Source organism: Sturnus vulgaris, chromosome 5 (assembly GCF_052056855.1).
Source record: "Sturnus vulgaris isolate bStuVul1 chromosome 5, bStuVul1.hap1, whole genome shotgun sequence".
In the NCBI taxonomy this organism is placed as follows: Eukaryota; Metazoa; Chordata; class Aves; order Passeriformes; family Sturnidae; genus Sturnus; species Sturnus vulgaris.
Window position 1 is genome coordinate 65,768,796 of NC_142247.1, and position 20,795 is coordinate 65,789,590.

The 20,795-nt window shown below is 35.2% G+C and overlaps 1 protein-coding gene across 1 annotated transcript in view; it reads right to left on the bottom strand.

Moving 5' to 3' along the window:
* SEMA3E (semaphorin 3E) overlaps positions 1–20,795 on the bottom strand; it is a 129,529-nt gene that overhangs the window by 23,480 nt on the left and 85,254 nt on the right. Inside the window, exons 5-10 of the mRNA XM_014884319.2 lie at positions 11,236–11,329; positions 4,822–4,941; positions 4,261–4,403; positions 2,416–2,530; positions 2,007–2,076; positions 526–670 (exon numbers count right to left, since the gene is read on the bottom strand). Of these exons, the coding sequence (XP_014739805.1) occupies positions 526–670; positions 2,007–2,076; positions 2,416–2,530; positions 4,261–4,403; positions 4,822–4,941; positions 11,236–11,329 (687 nt within the window). The remainder of the gene's footprint in view (positions 1–525; positions 671–2,006; positions 2,077–2,415; positions 2,531–4,260; positions 4,404–4,821; positions 4,942–11,235; positions 11,330–20,795) is intronic.

The following is a 20,795-nucleotide window of genomic DNA, read 5'->3' on the forward strand; positions in this document are numbered from 1 at the left end:
GGGTTTTTTTTGTGGTTTTTCTTTGTTTTGTTTTTCTTTTTTTTTTTGTTTGTTTGGGTTTTGGTTTGTTTATTTGTTTTTTCTTCCTTTAATACTTGTTAAATGTCTTGGTTTCAGCACACTAAAAAAAGAAAGGGAGGTTCCTTCACAGGTAATGCACTTAATGTTTCTGAATGAAATTGAATGCATCTGACCCACCTGCTAGATCTGTCTCTTCCCATCCCCTTTGCCTGGGGACCTTAGGACCTTTACACAATATTGATAAAATCATGTCCCAACAGGATTTTGAAAAATCTTATATACTTAATCCCACTATTTTCCTTTGGAAAATATATGGTTCTAGTACTCAATTAAACCTGTTTCTGAGCCATTCCACACTTTTCCAGGAATAGCTGGAGTATGCAGATGTTCAAAGGAGTATATCCTGGACTGTGAAGTCAGGAAAATTTGTACACTAGCAGCAGTCAGCTTTTCCTTTCCAAAATAATTTTCATAGCAAAGCAGTGGAAAATAGACTGTACTTACTGAACCAGGTCTAGGATAAGGTACTTTTCTTTCATAGAGAGCCCAGTGGTATTCAGGTCCTTCTTTATGAGCATATGGTCCATTGAAAGCTGCTCTGACACTTGCCATGTGGTAAACACATATGGCATATCCTCTAAATATATTGCTATAAAGTAAAATTTAAAGACATTATTAAAGCAATATGTCACATTCTGCCCAGATAATACTGGCATTATTATCTAATTAAAAACAAGTCACATTTCACCAACATTCGGGGACAAAACCCTCCTTATATTTTCCTATATGGTTTTCTTCTAAATACTGCATCCAATGTTCTTTAAAAGTCTTAAATGTGTTTATATTCATAACATTTCTCCAAGGAAGCTCTGTGTTGTACTGCCAAAATTTGGTGCTGGTATACAAAAACTCTAAATTGTTTAGAAACATAGAGAAAGCAAAACCGACTGAACTCAGGTCCCTTATGTCTTTGATTAGCGACTTAAGCAGTTGACCATTTTTCTTTAACATTTTTCCTACTGTTTTTTGCTTGGAAAGATGGGAACCAACCAATGCTGACTTATTTTAAGTCCTAAAATGGGTCTTTTTTATACTGAGTGGGAATATTGGTATTATTAATTAGATTAGATCACTTTAGGTAGAACAATGCATAGATAAACGTTTCTATTTTATTTTAAATTTTATTTTTAAATTTTATTTTACAATTTTATTTTACTTTGTTCCAAAAGAGCAACTGGTTTTAGTTTTTTTGTTGTTTTGTTTTGTTTTTAAAGAAGCATTAGTGCTCTCTACAAAGAAATTATTTCTGAAGACTGCAGAAGGTGATCCTGAAAAATTCAGTCTGGTGCCCAACTTTCTCTGTTGGTATCAAGAGTCAGTAGGAAATTTCGGGTGTCTGCAATCCTAGAAGAGCAAATCTGCCTTTTGTTAAAAAAAAAAAATCAGGAGAAAGTGGCAAAAGCATAGGCACTCTTTTCTACCAGTGACATCCTAAACCAGCAGTCAGATTTCCAAGCTGGGACTACTGTGTACTTGCACCTGAGCTAGGCTGCAGTGGAAAAGGAAATGGAGGCCACCAGCCACATTGCAATTTGTTGCTTTAGGCTTCACTAAGAAGTTGTTAGGAATTTAAGCTGCTATCTACTTAACCTTGAATTACAGTGGAGCTCCTAAAGGAAGACAGGTGGCTCTGAGATGCTGTTCTTATAAACATGCAGATGTGTATATACTTTGACATAGGAAATTGTCAAGATGAGAAACACTTAATTAATTTGTGATCCAGATATACGGAATCACAGAATGAGTCTTCAATCCCCTGAGTATTATGGAGAAGTTTTTTTATTAGCAAGGAAGCACACTGTGAATAATATTGAGATTAAACTGTTTACTATATATTTGCTAAGGGATATGTATCATCCAGCTTCTATCTCTTTAACAGACTGTTCAAACATTCCTCTATGGCTCTGTTTCTTCTGGTTGTTTACCTCGTCGTGTTGAAGAGGCCAAATATCACCGGATTTTTGTTGTCACGAGTTTGCAGCAAAAACACATCCTCTGTAAAATTTAAATGCAATGCTATTGTTAAAAACCTACTTTTCACAGCCCACCAAAAGAAAATTCATTGATTCTTAAAAGCATAATCCTATTTTACGAATTTATTGTATTCAATGTTATGCAGATATTAAAAGCAATCTGTAAAAACAATGCAGTACATAAAGGAGTAATTGGTGATAGGGAACTCCACACCTGTAGAACTTCATATATGTTAGAAACAACACTAACTACTATTCCCTGATAATGAATACAAGTGCAGTATTTGACAGTAAGATGTGTAATCATGAAGGTATAGGTTTTTTCCATGATTTCTGGTTTGTTGCTGTCTAGGATATTTACCTAATTCATCAAAATGTGTATCAATTCCATTTCTCCCAGGCACAGAACAAACTAGTCTGGTTTTGAGGAAAGTGGTCCATTTATTGACGAGCATTCTCTGGCCTCCCATGTCATTCTGTATAGAGAGAAACAAATGCCAATGGTAATATGAATGAGTAAGTCTAGAAGCACAAACATCTCTGATGAATTAGCTGCTCATTATATCTTCTAATGTCAAAAGCATCCATTTTCAAACCACATGTCTATTACTAGAATTATTTCTCTGGAGTCAGTTTTCAAGTAGGATTGCACTGATCAAGTCCAGGTCTCATTAAGATCTGTGGTTTCATAAGAATTTTTTAATTCTGTACCACATCTCTGGATAGTTTTAGCTATACAGCTGTTGTAAAACTTTTTTTTATTGCTCATTTTTGCAAACAAGATATACTGAGTACATTACTGAAGTTTAGCTTTGCATTAAGAGCTCAGTGCAGGTTAGATCAATGTATCTGGAAACTGAAGCCCTGAATCTATCTATAGACCTGGTGCATCTGGGAGAAGTCTGAGGCAATTACTTATATGGTTTTCTAACATTTTCAACAACTTTATATTACACTTGCATCGCTATGGCTGTCTCACGTTTTTCTTGCTCTTGCAACAGTTGGGACTTTGAAGAAAAGGAACATTTAGTACCAATTGCTTTAGGCAGAATCCTCAATCTATGGCCTTATATTCAAGACCTTTGTAACTGGCTGTTGAAGGTTCTGCAATAGGCTTGCAAAACACTTACAGAGATCTGTTTTCCTCAGAAATGTAGAAATATGCAGAGTAGATGCCTCTGTATTACAAAACTTGCTACAGCTCACATGAAAATGTAAAAGCTTGGAGAAAAAAGCCAGTTCTTGAATCATCAGCTAGCTATTTTCTTGTATTCACTAAATCAAATCTGAATTATGACATACAGCTGTGAAGTTAATGGCCAGATAGGTTTTGGAGATGTGGAAGAGAAAGGTCAGTGGGATTTTGGTTTCACCCATGGCTAGAGATAAGACTTCCAGGTGGATATATTACAGAGTAGAGGGAACTATTAAAATAATCTATCCAGGCATATATTAAGAACATAAGCTAAAGAATTCCAGCTTGGATCTTGATGCAGGTTGGAATCGAGAAATCCAAGTGGCTTTGTGAACGTTAATGTCTGAGGCTGCAATTTGGTACTTTGCATACATCAGATGTTTTTAAGTTATACATGAGTACCTAAGAAAGGGGCAGCATGCTGGTGAGCATGCACAACAAATACCACTTATTGAGGTGACAGAAAATAATTAACTTGTGTCTTGCTCTTTGCTCAATAGGTTTAGGAATCCCCTAAACTGTATCCCCTACAGTTAGGAGGGGGAATACAAACTCTGTTTTGGCATAAAATCAGATGTTAAGATGTTAACCTTCTCTTTCCTTCCTTTAATTAAGCTGATGTAGTCCCAGTGGGAAAATGGGAGAGCTCCTCTCATCAGCCTTACAGTAGCTGGTTATTAGAAGAGAAAGGCGTCTAAAATTCATCAGTGTTTACACAGCACCAATACAGGCAGCTGGGACATCATATATTAACAGTGCTCCTCTCCAGCAACTGCCCAAGTTCTTATTCCTGTGTGTGGGGCCAGGGAGCCAAAAAGGCATGAGAACAACACACCAGGAGGATAGCCGGGTGGGGAATGGATAATCAGACAGAGAAGTACAGGATGCAAAATCTTTCCTCGTGATCTTTCTTCTTCTGGTAAAATTTAAGTCTGCTTGTGATAATAATTTGCTAGACAATTCATCATTTGTTCTAGTTTCTTATCTGCACAATCAGAGAAAGGATCTTACCGCACATACACGTCCCACTCTGGTATATATGGCATGAGTGCTTGTCTCAGCTTCCAAAGCTTTTTCAGTAAAGAAGAAATATACTTTGTTATCATCGTGGTCTTCATTGTCAGGAATCATGTATGAGCCAACGAATTTTGGTTCTTTAAAAAAACGAAAAGGAATTGAATCCAGTTATTAAAATATTGTCTTAGTTTTTCAAGCCTTACAACCAGCCGATAGCAACCAAAAAATAAAACTAGAGGTAAGCATTCTGTGAGTCAGAGAGCTATGAAAGGTGATAGAAATAGTGAAAAAAATTTTTCTCGTGGGTATCTATAGAACATGTGGAATAGATTAATGCTGAAGTATTTTTATACCTCCAATTGACAAATTAATATTCCTTTGTATTTTTGCAAAAGACAGTTTTCCAGTCCCATTCCCTGTGTTTCATATATTTCAGTTTGAACTGGGCTAAAACCCCCCCCACATATTATCACAGCAATCTCTGATCCCATGCAAAGCAGGAACTGTCCAGTCATCTGGAACACCTCAGGTTTTAGCCCCTTGTCCTGCCCACACCTTTCAGCAGGCGCTCATTGTCAGGCTCAGTGCGGAGATGAGCCATGCGGTTCGTGGAGCGAAACACAGCAGCATCTCTTCCCCAGTAGTCACTGTAGAGACCAGTAAAGAGTTCACCACCTGCAGACCAGACATTAAAAAAACCCTAAAATTAAAAATATTGGTAAAACTCTGGATATTAATTTTATTGCACGTGATAGGAACCATATTATAAATATGGTATACGCTAATTATTAGTCTGGGGGGGGTTTCCAGTCAGCCTACTGGAACTGTTCCACTTCACCTGGAATAAATAGAGTTGGGGAGTATCTTCCTGGCTGAGGGGATTCCATGTTCAGTGGGATTATTTTGCTATGGTCCAGCAATAACTTGTTTTCATAGTATTGAAATATTTACCAGCATAAGGACAGAACCTGAGATCTCATCCATCCTCCACAACTGGTGATTGTTAGTTCTTGAAAAATTTATGAAAACAGAAATTTGGTCTCGTTTCCAAATGATTTAGATAGTATTCACAAATTTAGCAAGCATCAGAAAATTTAGAAATATTACACTGAATAACAGACATTGTTGAAAAATCAATATGTATATAGGTACAATTTAATATGTTCAAAAATCAAGCCTATCTCTAACCTATTTAAATTTGTGATATTGGATTTATTTTACCTTGGTAAAATGCTATCCATAATTCTAACTTTCAGTTTTGTATGGACACTATTCCCCTTAACTGACCAAGCAATAACAACAATTTATTTCATGTCCTTGTGGACTTGGATTAGAAATTTTTTAGGCCCTATTTAAGAAGCAGGCAGTTATGGTCACTAGGTGGCATCATTATGCCAGAAAATAACACAAAAGGAATTAAACTGCACAAGGAAAAGGAAATAAATTATTTCCAGTTGAAGGCTAATCTGAGTGGAGGCTTCAGAGACAGCTTCCTGCACGTTAATCAAAATAAACATGATTGATACATTCAAATAACGTTTGCTGGCATTTATAAAAGATTATAGCAGAAGGCAAGAAATTTGTTTTCAGGTCTACCTGAAAGTGTAAATTTTGTTTCTTTTAAGAGAGACATATGAATTGAATGGTGGAATAACTGAAAAGTTAATAGTTTGGTATCTGGGGCTGTTTCCCACATCTCTGCTGAGGTGGAGCTGAGCACAGTTTTGCCTTAGGATTCATCATATACAGAATGGTTATTGCCCGGGAAAATACATGGTCAAGATTTAGTGTAAAATATTGGCAAGTGAAGTAAAAAGTAAGTATAAATTATAGCAGCTATAGAAGTTAAGATTGCCCAAAACTAATAGAGACCTTTATTTTTTAAACAGCACAGAGATGCCTAAACTGTAGAATTTGCAGTGTTTGTAGAACTTTATTTGTTTCAAACAATCTTCACAACCCTAATTAATGAGTTACATTAGTCATATATCCCCCTTTGGGAATTCTACTGGAAAAAATTATCAGACTATCTGGTAATCTTCTTCGTTTAGTGATGCGTAATGCAAAACAGGACATTTTATCTTTTCAGAAGTATAATGAATCTTGGAAACTGCATCAGTGCAGGGTAAATGATTCAATACATATTGCCAATGATCAGGATTGACATCTGTGAGTCCAGATGTTCCAAAATTTGAATGCGAAGTCTATTTCTTCTGTTTGACATAGGTATAAAATGTTGTTATAAATAACTAACCTGCTGGTATGGCATTCTACCATATACTGAAGAGGTTATGTCTGATTGTACCTGTGAGATCCTGAGTGCAGAAAATGGAAGTTCCAGTCCTTGGTAGATATTGCTCCATGAAAAATATTTTACAGATAGTGAAATTCGATCTGATTTTTACACTGAGCAGTTACTAAAATAAATATAAGTATTATGTGTGAGCAGAGAGATCACTTCACCTAAAAACAACAATGGGACAGTACTGACAAATGTGGATGTCAAATATCACAAAAACATTCAAGATAATTCTGAGATATTTTGCACTCTTGACACTAAGAGGATCTTCTTTGTCCTCTTCAATAGCCTTTGGTATAAATGTAAAGGACAAATTTTGAACACTGCTAGGTTTTTACAGGCACTGACCAATTCCAGATTTAGAGCTAACCTAAGATTGAGGCTTGAAGCATTCTGGAAAGATTTCTACTTTTTTCTCCTCCCCTGAAAAACTACTATCACATATCAATTCAGTCCTGTCTTGGTTGTAAGGTTTCATAGTGCTGCACATCACACTGATTTATCTCTTAACTTTCCAGTGAAAATCAGATGAGTAACTTCAGAGACCTTCACTACTCCTCTCCTCTTCCAGTCTAACCTCAGTTTCACGTTACATGGCTAAAACTAAGGGCTTTTTTAATCAGGTTAACAGCCTAGTTATGTTCATCATGTTATAAAAAGAATAAAAAGTTTCTTCTTTCCTTATTTAAACAAACAAAAAACTCCCATGGACCTCAAAGACCAGTTTTAGCTCAAGTGATACATACTTTTTAGCTAGCATTTTTTCATCTTTTTAGCCACCTTCTTTTCAAGCTAACAAATAAATCAAAATTCAATGGTGACTATTTAAAAATACCTTTATTTTGCCTTTTATTCAAAGCAAAATATTAGCAAATTAAAATACAAACTTTTTTCTTCTAAACCTTTCAAAATTCCTAGGTGACAACCTTAAAGGAAAACAGACTGAAACATATAAATTAAATTACTCATATAAAGATTTCTATAAATAGGCTGTTACCACCTTAAATGTGGCATGTTTTGTGTACCTGCATCAAATTGGAAGGTAATGCAAACACAAGCTATTATTCATCAGTAGTCTTTTTTGTGTAAAATGGAAAATTTATTTTATGAATAAAGCATTAGAACAGAATGAGTAGAACATAAACTGCCCCTTTTGTGCATTTCTTTGACTGCCAGTCAGTTATTACTCCCATGACAACTAAAATCAGAAGACTAATTCACATTTTAGAAAATGGTACTTTTGACAGTATGAAAACAGCAAATTAAAAAAAAAACCCTATTGTTTAATTGGTAAACTATTACCTCTATATAATTGTATTTTCTGTCTGTCACTTAAATATTTTGTCTTTTGTTTTGAGAAAAAATGCATTTTGGTCTAGCCTAAAAGAAATATACAAATACCTAACTTTTAAAACTGTAAAAGCAGAAAATAATTTTGGAATGGATTCCCTCGATATTAACCTATTCAGATGTAATTTAGGTTTTTCAGCACTTGCTTCTGATATATTGCAGGTAAGAATATGTGGACATAAACTAATTTCTTAGCTAGTGTGGTCTAAGTTAATCAGTGTGCAAGATCTGGTATCAAAAATAATTTTGGTTATTGAAAGCAGATGGGAGAGTTCATTAGGAATAAAAGTCCAAAAGTTTTATATACCGTTGAGCTAAACATAAACATTTTATTCAGCCTGTCTGCCATCCAGCTTCCATTCTGTTTCCTGGTGCTGGCAATAAATTAATTGGCTGTTCATGTACTGAGGAATTCACCACAAGCTACTTCACCAGTGGGTCAGATAACCTACAGTAATGCTGACAAAAGCACAGATATTTCATTTTAAAGCCAAGTCACGAACTGTTGTTTTCTTGGAGTGGGTGTTTTAACCCTTGTGTTGAAATACATAAAGAGATGCAGAACAAGAGATTATCATTCCTCCTTAATTAATCCAGTTAAGTCTGGTCCTAATTGGTTATAGTGCAAATGATCTTTCAAGATTAGGATTTTAAAAGCTTTTAAAACTTTATGAGAGGTGTGTGAAGTCTTCTTGTTAGCCTAATTCTCACTGTTGGTCAATGCCATGGTGGTGTAGGTGCTGTGTTAATGGGAGGGGCAGAGGTGGGAGCAGGCTTTGAATCCTTCCCTTAGGAGGAAGAAAGTGCTGGGGTGTGCTTTGCTAACAGGTTTGCATAAAACCTTTTCAAGGACATGCACATTGGCTGAACCTGCACTGGAGAGTGCAGGCAACTCTGGGGTGCAGCCCTCAGGATCATGATGACTTCATTCCCGGAGCAGATTTCACTTTCTAAGAAAACTCAAGTGCATGAAGAAGAATTTAAACCTCCAAGCATTGGAGGAAGGACTGGAAGACCAGTCCTGGAGGGTTCCTGGTGTAATTTGTATCTCCTGTCATGGGGAAATGTCCATCATGAGCCGAACTCAGTGCTCGTCTGAATGAAGGAGCATCCCTTCCTTCTCAGTGCATTTGGCATTAGAAGTCTGCCTCATTCTCAAATGTCAATTAAAAGATTATTATTCATTGTGTTTGCATCTAGGTCTTCCAGCCTTTTCAACTGGCTACCTGCAGAGATACAGGACATAATCCTGGAGTCTAAGGTGCAGGATTTATTCTATGAACTGTGTGTCTCTGGGTAGTAGAAGTTGGTAGAATAAAATAGAATAAATGGAAATTCAAACTTCCTTAAGATAGTCTTCAGCATTTAACTCCAATAGTTAAAAGTATGCAAAAAATAAATAAAATACTAAGATCTTGGAAGAATTTTCTTATGTTTTTAAAATATCATTGCACGATAACTTGAAATTACAGAATTTCCTAATGGATGGCTAGAAAAACAGCCTCTAAATACTTTGCTAGTTTTGATGAAGAGGTGAAAGTCTGTATTTTGGTATATCAGTGATTTTGTGTTATCAGTGATAAAAATATTATTTTCTCCCATTAATCTTGCTACATTACAGAATTTTTAGCTTTTTCAGATTGATTTTATGTCTTTGTCAATGGACCTCCAAAACTCTAATCAGCCTTCATCAGGGAAGGGCTTATTTAATTGTTTTCTCCTTCAGATAAAAATATGAGGATCTATAGGACCTCCCATAATTCGGGCAAACTCTTAAAGCTCAGTGAGACAATCTGGCTTCCATTTAAGCAAATAAAATTCACATTGATCTCACAGTAGGAACATGATCAGGTTAATTTATTTACTTAGTTCTATCTGAGGAAAGTTTGAGAAGGACTTCAAGATTAGACCATGAGGTTTCAGGCCTACAGCAATTCCATGAGTCTTTGTTCCCAGGCTAAGCTGAGACTGGAATCTGTCAAAAACTGTAGAAACAATTTAGAAATAAGGGTGGGATAAAAGCGTGACAAGCTGTGCTTCATGGATTTTTGAGGGTCAGGCAAAATATATTATGTTTTTCTTATTCTTCTATGACTTCTTTACCCACCAGCTCTTAAGAATTAGCCCTCAAATTTACTTTTTTTTTTTTTTTTTTTTGAGAATGAAGAATATTTTGATGAATTGCTGCAATGTGAAATATTTGTCACTACTGGTGAAGATTCTTCTTTTAATTAATTTGTTAATATAAAGGGACAAATAAACCTATCATGTTAAAATACAAATGTCACTCATGACCAATACTTCATCATTACCATGTATGAGCCATACCATTGTAGTTAACCATCAGAGAATTTAGTTGTCTGATTTTAAGATGCAGAGACAAATGTAAATACCAAAAGGGTCCTAAAATCCTATTTTTTGTCCCTGAAAAATAGAAAACGTATTTAATCTTTAGCTTCTGTTTCTAGCTCATTCCTTTAGTCTATATCCGTTTTGAATGCTCGGTTTTTGTTTATGTTTTCTAAACCCAGAAATCATTGTGCTACTCCCTAACTCCATCTAGCTTTCACCATTTACCTGCTGTTCCAGGCTGTTTTTAGTCAATGTACAGTTAGTTAACAGTGCCAAGACTGTCTTTGCTTCATCTCACAAAATGTTTTAAGAAAACATTTTTGAGGAAAGCCCATATGGTTTGCTATATCACAACTTCAAAGATCCCACTCCTATAGTGATACACTTCCCAGCAAGGCACAGGGGAGCATTATCTCAGCACAGCTTCCTGGCATGGCAGGACTTAGACTGAATTCTATTTTTTTATCTTTTGAGTATAAGATCAACACTTCTAACACAGAATCAGCAGTTTGCAATAGTTTTGTCAGAAGGTAGCATTAAAATGAAAAAATAATTCATCTCAAAAATAGTAATTTATATAATCAATAAAGCTGGATATAAAAACAGTTACATTTTTACAGGGTGCTTGTTGCTCAGATTCATCTCAGTAGATGAAAGTGGTGTAAATGACTAAGCTAGTCATGCTTCCTTGCTTTTAAGGAAATCAGGAAATTATTATTTCCATAATTACACAACAATCAATTACCTTCAAGATGGCACATGTCATTCAACATTTCACTTCAGTGAGACACCCTTGCTGTGTTTAATGTTGCCTGGAATGTAATATTAATGTGGGCAGCACCATGAGGATTAAGCCTGACATGTGGAAGATTGCAGTGGAAGGCTGACAACACTTTGGTGTGCTGAAGAAAGAGACTCGGAATGACAGATTGACAGGACTGTGAAGCTTGTGACATAAAGATCATTACCAATTAAGATGGAGGTGAAGGAAGAACTGGGGTCAAAAGGGCACCTGCCTCGTCCTCTCTCAAATTTGTGCGATTCCAGTTGAAACAGATGATCCTTAAAAAAAAAAAAAAAAAAAGAGAACACCATAAACCCTACAGGCAAAGAAATGCAATCCTTAGAGACAAGCTTTAACTTTGTTATAGCTTTCTAGAGGATTGACTTCATTAGGGAGAAAACACAATTATGGCTGCTCACTGATGTCCTAGTAAAAATTCTCTGGGTTTCTACAAATCACCTTTGTGTGTGCTCTGCCCAAAAAGAATCAAAAAAATATGCACTAAAATTGCATTTATTTCATTTCTGTGGGAGTAGGGAGGAAAGATTCCTCTATCTTTTCTCCAAATTGTCTAAACATTAAATAGATTTCTCACCATGGAATGTGTTTTCCCCCTTTAAACAATATTTTTCCATGAGTAGATGTTAAATATATCAGACTGTGTTATCTTCTCTTCATAGCTTTGAGATGTTTATATATCTTCTTCATAGAAGTACGTTTAGGAATGAATCCCCAGTTATGGTTTTCAGAGCAGATGTGATTTCTTCAGTGGATTTAACAGAATATCAGTATAAAAAAATATTGGCAACTTGCTTTAATTTGTCTGTATAAGGCTGTAAAGACTGAGAAAGAATTTACAATTTAAATTTTCATTTGCAATGATACGTTTGTCTCAGCTTTCACAGAAAAGCCCACTAATGTCTGATTAAAATATCAAGTGAGAGCATAATATTTTAAATTTAGATATTAACAGATATTAACATGCCACAAAAGACAGAGATGGGGAGAATAAAAGGGCAAATAGATAGAAAGTTACGAAAGCTTGATAAAAAATATGCCACACAGCCATAAAAAGACTAGCAAATATTTTCATAATTTAGTAGTTCCAGTTCTGTGTAAAGTTTTACTCAAAAGTCCACTGAAGTGCAGATTATAGCAATATATTGGATAAATATAACCTACCTGTTCATTACAGGTTCATGTTCCTAATATACGAGGCAAATATTTTGTGAGGCATAAAATTACATGCAACAGGAAACCAAATCCCCAAGAACTGTGAGAAGTACGTGCCTCAGTCTCTCCCTTACAGAACACATTATCAAAAATATCCAAGAGACTTTTTAGTCACAAAAATCAGATTTTATTAGATCAGACTTTTCACATATTTATTAGACTAATTCAATACTTCCACAGAAAAAAAGCTTGATAACCTACAACATAAAAATTCTCAAGTGAGTGCAATTGCTCTGGAAACTTAAAGAATATTCTGTTCAGGTGGCTTCATGACAGTTATGCTCTCTTGCAAAAAATCTCAGCCTAAAAAGACAAGGACCAAAGAAGCAGAAGGTGGAAAACTGTAAAGATAAAAATATTAATAACGGTAATAAAATAATACTTTTAAAGGACTGAAAGAAAAAAAGATATAAGAAAAGTGAAAAGTTGTAGAGCTCTTAGTTCCCACTAAGTGACAAATAATTGAATCTTTATGTGTGTTTAATTTAAAACAGTTAATCTTGAATTTGTCATAAGCCCCTTGACTTCAAAGCATTATTCACATCATAATCCCCAGATCAGAAAAGCTGATGTACCTGTCTTCCATTCTCAACTGTCTAAATCACACATGTCATTTTGCTGCAACTTCTGGTCAAAAAGAAATATTCCCAGCAGTTAGAAAGGTTCTCTAAAAAAATGGGATGCAACTCAGAATGCAGTTCTGCAAAAAGAGGATGTATATCTTTTTCATGTTTATTAGCAGTGAAAAAGCAATAAAATACAATAAAATAAATAAAATAAAATAAAATAAAATAAGGAAAAAAAATTTTTGGTAATGGACCTAAAACTCATGAGGTAACAAAGCATTCATAATCTCACCTCTCCCGAAGCTCCTTTGTTGGCCTAACCCTGGTATATTAGTGCCTGGTTGTTAAAGCTGATGTAGCAGAAAATAATTTTCTTGGGTAGAGACTATGGTGCAGGAATATTTTTTTATGCTGTATCAGCAACAGTTTCACATCAGTAGTAACTATTCCCCCTCTGCTGTTGAGTAAATGTCAAACAATGAAGAAATATTTCTGTGTGTGTGGAAATCTCAGTCCCATTCCATACTTTTCAAACATCACATACCATGTATTTTTCAAAACTAAATACTGTAGCATTTTGAGTCAACAGTGGATAAAAAAAGAGTGAGGTGTACTCAGGAAGGAAAAGAAAAAGTCTCTGAAATAATGAAAAAGAACTTGGGAGTCATAATGGCATAAAATTTGATGTAAAGGAAATATTTCTACAAACCATCTGAATTTATGTATTCTCTAGTTGGGTATTCAAAATAGTTACTCATGAAAAAGTTTCTCCTCTGGGACCTCAACTTAACTATTTGTCAGTGAATTGGTTCAATAAAGATTTAAAAGGAGGTGGAGTGACAAACCAAGAGTTAAAAATCGATAGATTATTCTGATCTCCATGCTTTCTGTTTACTTTTTAAACCATACTTGAAGAAGTTGTATTATCCATACTCGCTAGTTTATCATTTGTGGCTTGCATTCTGTCCTGCTCAGGGAAATAGAAACTGAAAGTTTGTCTGCTGTTGGAGGAGACATGATCCCACCAGGTCATCATAAAACACATCTCATACTTTGGTCGTCCCCTGGTAAAATGTCACTGATACTCACAGCAGGAATATGTGGCCAGTAGGAGAGTCTTCTGGATAATGTGGAAGAACTTTCCATCACTGCACACAAAATTGTACCAGCACAATGAAAAAACTACAAAAGTAGTTAATTATTTCCCTGAGAACCAGAATTAAATCAATGGTAGAGACAAACCCATCTCTTTTAACATTCATAACATGAATGTGTTTAAAACAGCTAACTATATGACCGTGGAGTGAAAATGCTAAACAATATGCTTAGTATCCATTCATTGTCTGGAATTTATGAATAAGGATTGTAGCTTAAATATATAATGTAGTGTTAACACTGGTGGTAGACAAAAGATTGGATTTCAGTGCAATTTGGTGGAATTTTTAAGAGATCATCAGTTTTGATACAAAGCAGGATGTGTATCTCATAAATGCTTGCAGACACATGTAACTGTCTGAAACGTTGCTGAAAATGTAAGCAATGACTCCTCCAAGAGAGATTTTCCACCTTCACCTTTTAGGACAGCATGCCAAATTCCATGGTTGCAGTAAGTTATTCCTATCACTGGGGCAAGTAACTGAAGTTCAGGTGTAAGATGTGTCAGCTTCCATGGGATGCCAGTTTAAATGAAATAAGCGTTACACATTAATAATCAGCTTTGAAGGCTAATTCCATAATTCTAACCCTCCTTGCAGTTTTTGACATTGAAATCCCTTGAGAAATGTCAGAGTAAAACTGACAGTTTCCTCACAGATTATACAGCCCATCAATTCAACATCATAATTTATTTTATGGGCATTTTTCAGTGGTTGGGGTAAAAACTATGCAAAAGCACATATGGAGAGTTGGGAGTGGAATTACGTGTTTCTACATGTAGCTTGGGAAAAGAAATGTGCTTCTGGGTTTGATTTATGATACCAGTGACTCAGGAAACATAATATACTTTCAACTATTATTAAAATAATAATGTTCTTTCAAAGAAATAGAAGATATTTTCAAAGCATCAAGCAGTTTGCCATTAACTTGATATGAATTGATAATTTTAGACAATAAAGAATAATGTAGGCTATAAACAATAATGAAAGAAAAGGTCAATCAGAGGCATTAAAATTTAAAGACTGAATTTAGCTTTTGTTGCAGAAAATTACTTTCACTAATGCCAAGTGCTGCTTTGCTCTGGGTCAACACAACACTTATGCATGTGATTAATTTAAAACATATGCTTACTTCCATTTCTGTTCAGCAAAGTACCTAAGCCTATTCTGAACATTAATACAATAGTTGTATCTTTTCACTAAACCAAAGACTTAAAAATACAGGGGTTTTAGTTGTGTTTTCCTTGGATATTATTTTTATGAGAAGAAAATAATTTGATTTTCTGTAAGAATTTGTGGTGTTTTGGTTATTTCACTTTCAATTTTATTATTTTTCACATAACAAAAGAAGTAAAACATATCATAGTGGCATTTTTAAAGGAGATTGAAGCCATTTCATAACCTTTGATTACACCCTTAACTGTGTATGCATTTGTTGGAACAGTACTGACATGGTCTGCTCCCAAGGAGGCCTGTGCATTTTTGTGGTTGGTAGGTTTTTTGGTGTTTTTTTGGTTTTTTTTCTGGTGTGTGGTATGTCTTAATTTGTTTTTTGCTTTTTTTTTCTAGCAAGTCCATATTGTTTACCTTGCTGGATATTCAATCATATTTAGAGTACAGTGGGGAAAAGTCTGTGCATATTTTTGTAAGTATTTTTTTTAAACACTGGCTATACTATTCACTACTGCTCTAAAGCACTGGACAAAATTCTTTCTCAGCTTTAATGATCTCATAGTTCTTCAACTGAGAGTAAGAACAATATTAGCTGCTTGTTGTGTTCCATTTCTAGGGGTCACATAATTTATACCTTTTTGAAGAGAACTAGAAAGAGGAGGGTTCATATGCAAAGTGAATTTACTGCTTGTGCTGAGTTATGAGAAATGTTATTTTAAAATTCCTAATAAAGCCACATGGTGCTAGCGTCATATATGTTGCACTCTTTTTTTATATTCAAGTAATCCTTAAACCATCAAAAATGGGGTTGTACATTGCACTTTTTGTCATGATCAAAAAATTTCTATGCATTCACTCACTATTCAGTCACTCACATGAGAAAAAAATCCAGTTAAACCAGTGAAATGCTTTACAAACCTCATCTTGATTTCAATTCTCTTTCGTACTATAATGGTTTTAGTACAAATTTGCATATAAATGTTACTGTTTTTGCAAATATTCTTTTGTTCTTTATATTCTCAAAACAGTATTTTTCACTTCTTTTCTCTTTCTTTTATACTTATCCTTACATTTTTATTTCAGCATAGAAAGACACACTGAATATATTGTGCAGAGGCTTCTTTTAGGAAGGATGAACCTTGGCTTCCCCATTAAAAAAAAAAAAGCTGAAAAATCACAGAACATGTCTGTAAATCTGCAGAAAATATAATTCAAATATGTCTCCAAAATGAACATTCAACTCCATGACCTGCCTTAATCTGTACACTTGCCTCATCAAGAAGGCACGTGGTAAAAGAGATCTACAGGAAAATAATTTGTCCTTGTAAAACAGCAGAAAATCACTTACTGGGTCAGGCCTGAAAAACTATCTCATATTATTTAGCTCCTTGTATTTAAGCAGACTAAATTCTGTTGCTAAGAAAAATGTGCATTAGCATGATCTGATAAATACAGTCCCAAACATTAGCTAAGTGTCAAATTACTACAAAGCCAACTAATTCATTGAAAAATTAAAATCTAAACCCAGTGGAATATAATTGAGTTTATATACAGGAACCTGTGCTCCAAATACTTACAATAATACTAATAAGTTCAAATTGCAACACACTGCTCTATTTAAATCATCATAAACAGCATGCAGGTATATAGGTGAGCAGGACAAGGATGCTCTAAAACAAGGAAAGAACTTTTCATGTAATGCCTTCTTTAAATAATCCATACATTAATTTTCAAAAGGATCTAAGCACCGGCAAAAAATCGCTTCTCGTTGTCACAGGATTACTAACTTAAAATTATACCTTCAGCATTCACTCAACTTTATTTTCCAAGCCAAATGAGGATACAATATTAGGCATAGAGTCCTCAAAAACTGTCTGCAATAGTCAGGTCTCTGCTATTTGACATAATTAAGATTATTTGGGAGGTAGTATTTCTTCTGAGGATCTGTTTTCAATCCTCTTTACTATCCACTGACATACTGAAAAGATCAATCGTCCTATGGGATGAGAGTGCATAAAATATTATAGACATTAAATCCTCCCTAAAAATTCAGATGCATTTTTCAGGTCTGTGCATTTTATTCCACAGTTAAATGATTAAGACACATTGGGCTCCAATCTGAGAATGTGTTTAAAATCTGGAGCTATGTCAGACTGCTGTCTGAGTTTGCAAAAGGATTAGCAATTTGTGACTTGTGTCAAAATATCTGGCCTAAAGTGACAGAAATAATATATTTTCCTGACTTAATGAATGTGAAAAAATCTGGCAAAAGAAAAAAAAAAGACCCTACCACATTGCACATAGAAATTAGAGGCGTTTATCCCTAGCAGCTCACAGTATTTCAGTAGCAATGGTTGCATTGGTCAGAATTTTAGAACGGACACTTTTGTGCAACCTTGAACTGGTCACATAAACTCATTAGGGGTCTTATGGCAAAGAATAGAGCCATTAGAAATTTTGATTGTATTGCACAAATGTGATAGTTAATATGTATGGAAGTTCCAGGGACCACATAAAGGCTCTCTAGAATTAAAATGTATGTGTAGCTGTATAGGGTGATATAGTATCATAACCAAGCAAAAGAGAAGGTAAAGATAGTCCACAAATGTGATCCAGAAGTGAAGGGATTTCTGTGGGGAGGTGCAGAGTCTTTACACAGAGCCTCACTAACCAAGGCTTTTCCTCCTCCATGATTTGGACAGGCTAAACCTGTGCTGAGATTGTGAGGGTCATATCAGAGCAAATACCAAATAAAACCCTCTCTAATGATCTAATCTAATGATTGCTATCATAACAACTGGGGACAAAGGTCATGAAAAAATTTAAGAAAAGGAAGGATGCAGGTCTAAGGTTTGAGCTTCTATCTTGGCTTTGGTCATGAAAGGAGGAAGAGATGCATTGGGCATGGAAAGAACAGCTACATTAAACTGGGAATGGATTTCAGAAGGACTCAGATCCCCTCTTCTGTCTGTCTTGATGGTGTGGAGCCTTAAACAGCCAACAGCCCTTTTGCAGAGCTTCAGCTAGGGATGTCTAAATTGGCCTGGAAAAAAGGGCAGAGGAATTGGTCCATCGGCTCCTCATGACACAGATGAACTGCTAGCAACACTTCATTTTACTTCTTTATCTAATATAATTTTTCTATAGGGATATCAGTCAAATTTAAAAAAAATAATTCATATATCATAGAAGGATTATGCAATATTGAGTGCATCTTATAATGCAAAAATATTAACAAAACATTTTTTTTCCTGGTTTTAATTATGATGACTAACATTTCATGGATTAGTAAGTCTATTTTTCAAACAATGATATAGACTTCACCATGTGCTGTCACTTAGAAAAATACTTTCTCTCATAAGTAAATGTGGCAGAATCTAAAAATCATTATAATGAGAGCTGGGATATTTCAGTTACCCCCATCAAATTACCACACAGGTGGAGGATTTCTTTCTCTATGGGATAACACTATTATTCCTCTGTATGGATTCATTCTCCCTGGACCATCTGTGTTTAATCTTGCAAAGGGTAGGTCTAATACGATGGAAAATTCATTTCATATGGCTGATCAATTCACACACTCTACCAATCTCCCAAATTGAACTTACGCTTCATGTATGGCCAGATTTAGACAATATTCAAAAGTAATGAATGCCATTCACCTCATTTTATGGATGGAGAGCATTGTCAAAAAAACCTGTTGTCTGTTATAAAAGTAAGAACGACTGATAAGAGCAACTGGGCTGTTACAGAATACTTGACTTTCCCCAGAGCATTTCACTAAGTACATCAGTATTTGATAAACAATGTGCATTGTAGAATTGTTAAGAAATACAAACAGTTGACATATATCATAGTACAATTCTTATGAGGTATCATTGATGAATTCTCTTTTACTGAAGGTTTCCCTAAACTTTATTTTTGCTAGAGAGGTGATTTTTTAATTTAGCAGTGATTTAAACAATCGTATGATTTCTTTCCTAGTAAAGTTTACAAAAATACAAGGACAAACTAATAAAGAGAAAAGATTAATGAGAGCTCAGATTATGGAATGCTTGGAATACTGAGTTAAAGGTCAGAAGCTTGTTAAGTAGATTTTAATACAACCATATCCAAAGAGTTGCATCTTGGAATAGGGAACAGAGTTTGTATCAGAACTACATCAGAACACCCTAGAAGATGGAAGTTCAGATCCTTCTTCAGACTCTTTCATGTGTCAGACTGAGATGCCTCATTTAGGATCTTGGATAACCCAGATGCTTTGTTAAAGCTGACACTGAGAGGCAACACCAGCAATGACTTCATTTACCTTGTTATACAAGACTGATAATTACGTGCCTCAGCAAAGCGTGTAAACTGGGATAACTTTGGGCTCCAAGTGAGGAACTCTGGGTCAAGTGCAAACCACTAAAAAGAGATTTCTCATTGAGATGCCATGCCAAGAACTCAGCACTTGAGTCCATGAAAGAGCAATCTCAAACAGAGGTGGGGCAGTGACCTTGCCTCTACACACACCATGGAAAAGCATGTGTGATTCTAGTGTCTGCACTTCCAGAAGATGTGAAAATACTGCAGAGAGTTCACAGGAAGGACACAAGTAAGATTGAGGAATCCTGGTGATAGGAGGTTTAAGGAGCTATATTTATTCAGCTTATCAAAAAAAGTGAAGAGGTGGCTTGATCTTTGTGCATAGGTACTTACATGAGGAAAAGATGTGGAAAAGATAGTGGGAGACTTTTCAACATTGCTATCAAAGATATATCAAGGTTAAATGACAGGAAGCTGAAGTTAGAAAAAATTAACCTTGACTAAGTGGCTATTTCCTAACACTAAAATTAATTAAATATTGGAACAGCTAACATTTAGGTCAGAGAAATAGTGGTGTTACCCCTTTTTCCCTTTTGCAGCACAGCACCCTTGTTGTTTGCTGTGAGAATACATGTTGTCTTCACCAAATTGATTTTCTCCCTGAGTTAGATACCATTTTAACCTCTCTTGAAATGTATACATATTCAACTTCCAGAACATGAAATGCTTTAATCTAAAAGAATTGTGGGGCATATGGATGTTTTGGAGCAATTTGGCAGTCTGTGGTGTGGGCATGCAGACCAGAGGATGTAAATTAACCCCTCTTGTAAAAGATTTTATGACATGTTGCCCACTTGGTAGAACTTCATATCTATTTAGTGGATGGTGCTCTAAATGGTGGCTTTTCACCCGTGTAGAAGGACACTGTGTGTCTAAGCAAATATTTTCATGGCAAGAATTTGTCACACATTCTATCTAATGAAGAACTGACCAACACCCACTTCTATCTGGCCAGTGAAACCAGATGTTCATACTCCTTAATCCTCTGAAAACAGTGTGGAGATGAGGTAATAGGAACAAGCATGGAGAGAGAGCAACTTGGCAGGTCATTGCTTGTTTTGATTATAAAAATACGTCAGAAGCAATTTTATTATTGTAAAATAATAGACATAAATACGTCTACAATTTTGCTTCTCATCAAAGCTGGAAGAATGATGACATTACCACATGTTGGTCAATAGCAGAATTATGTCATGTAAAAGTTAAGCTGAGATGACTGGCACATTCTCTCAAGACCTGCATGTGAATTC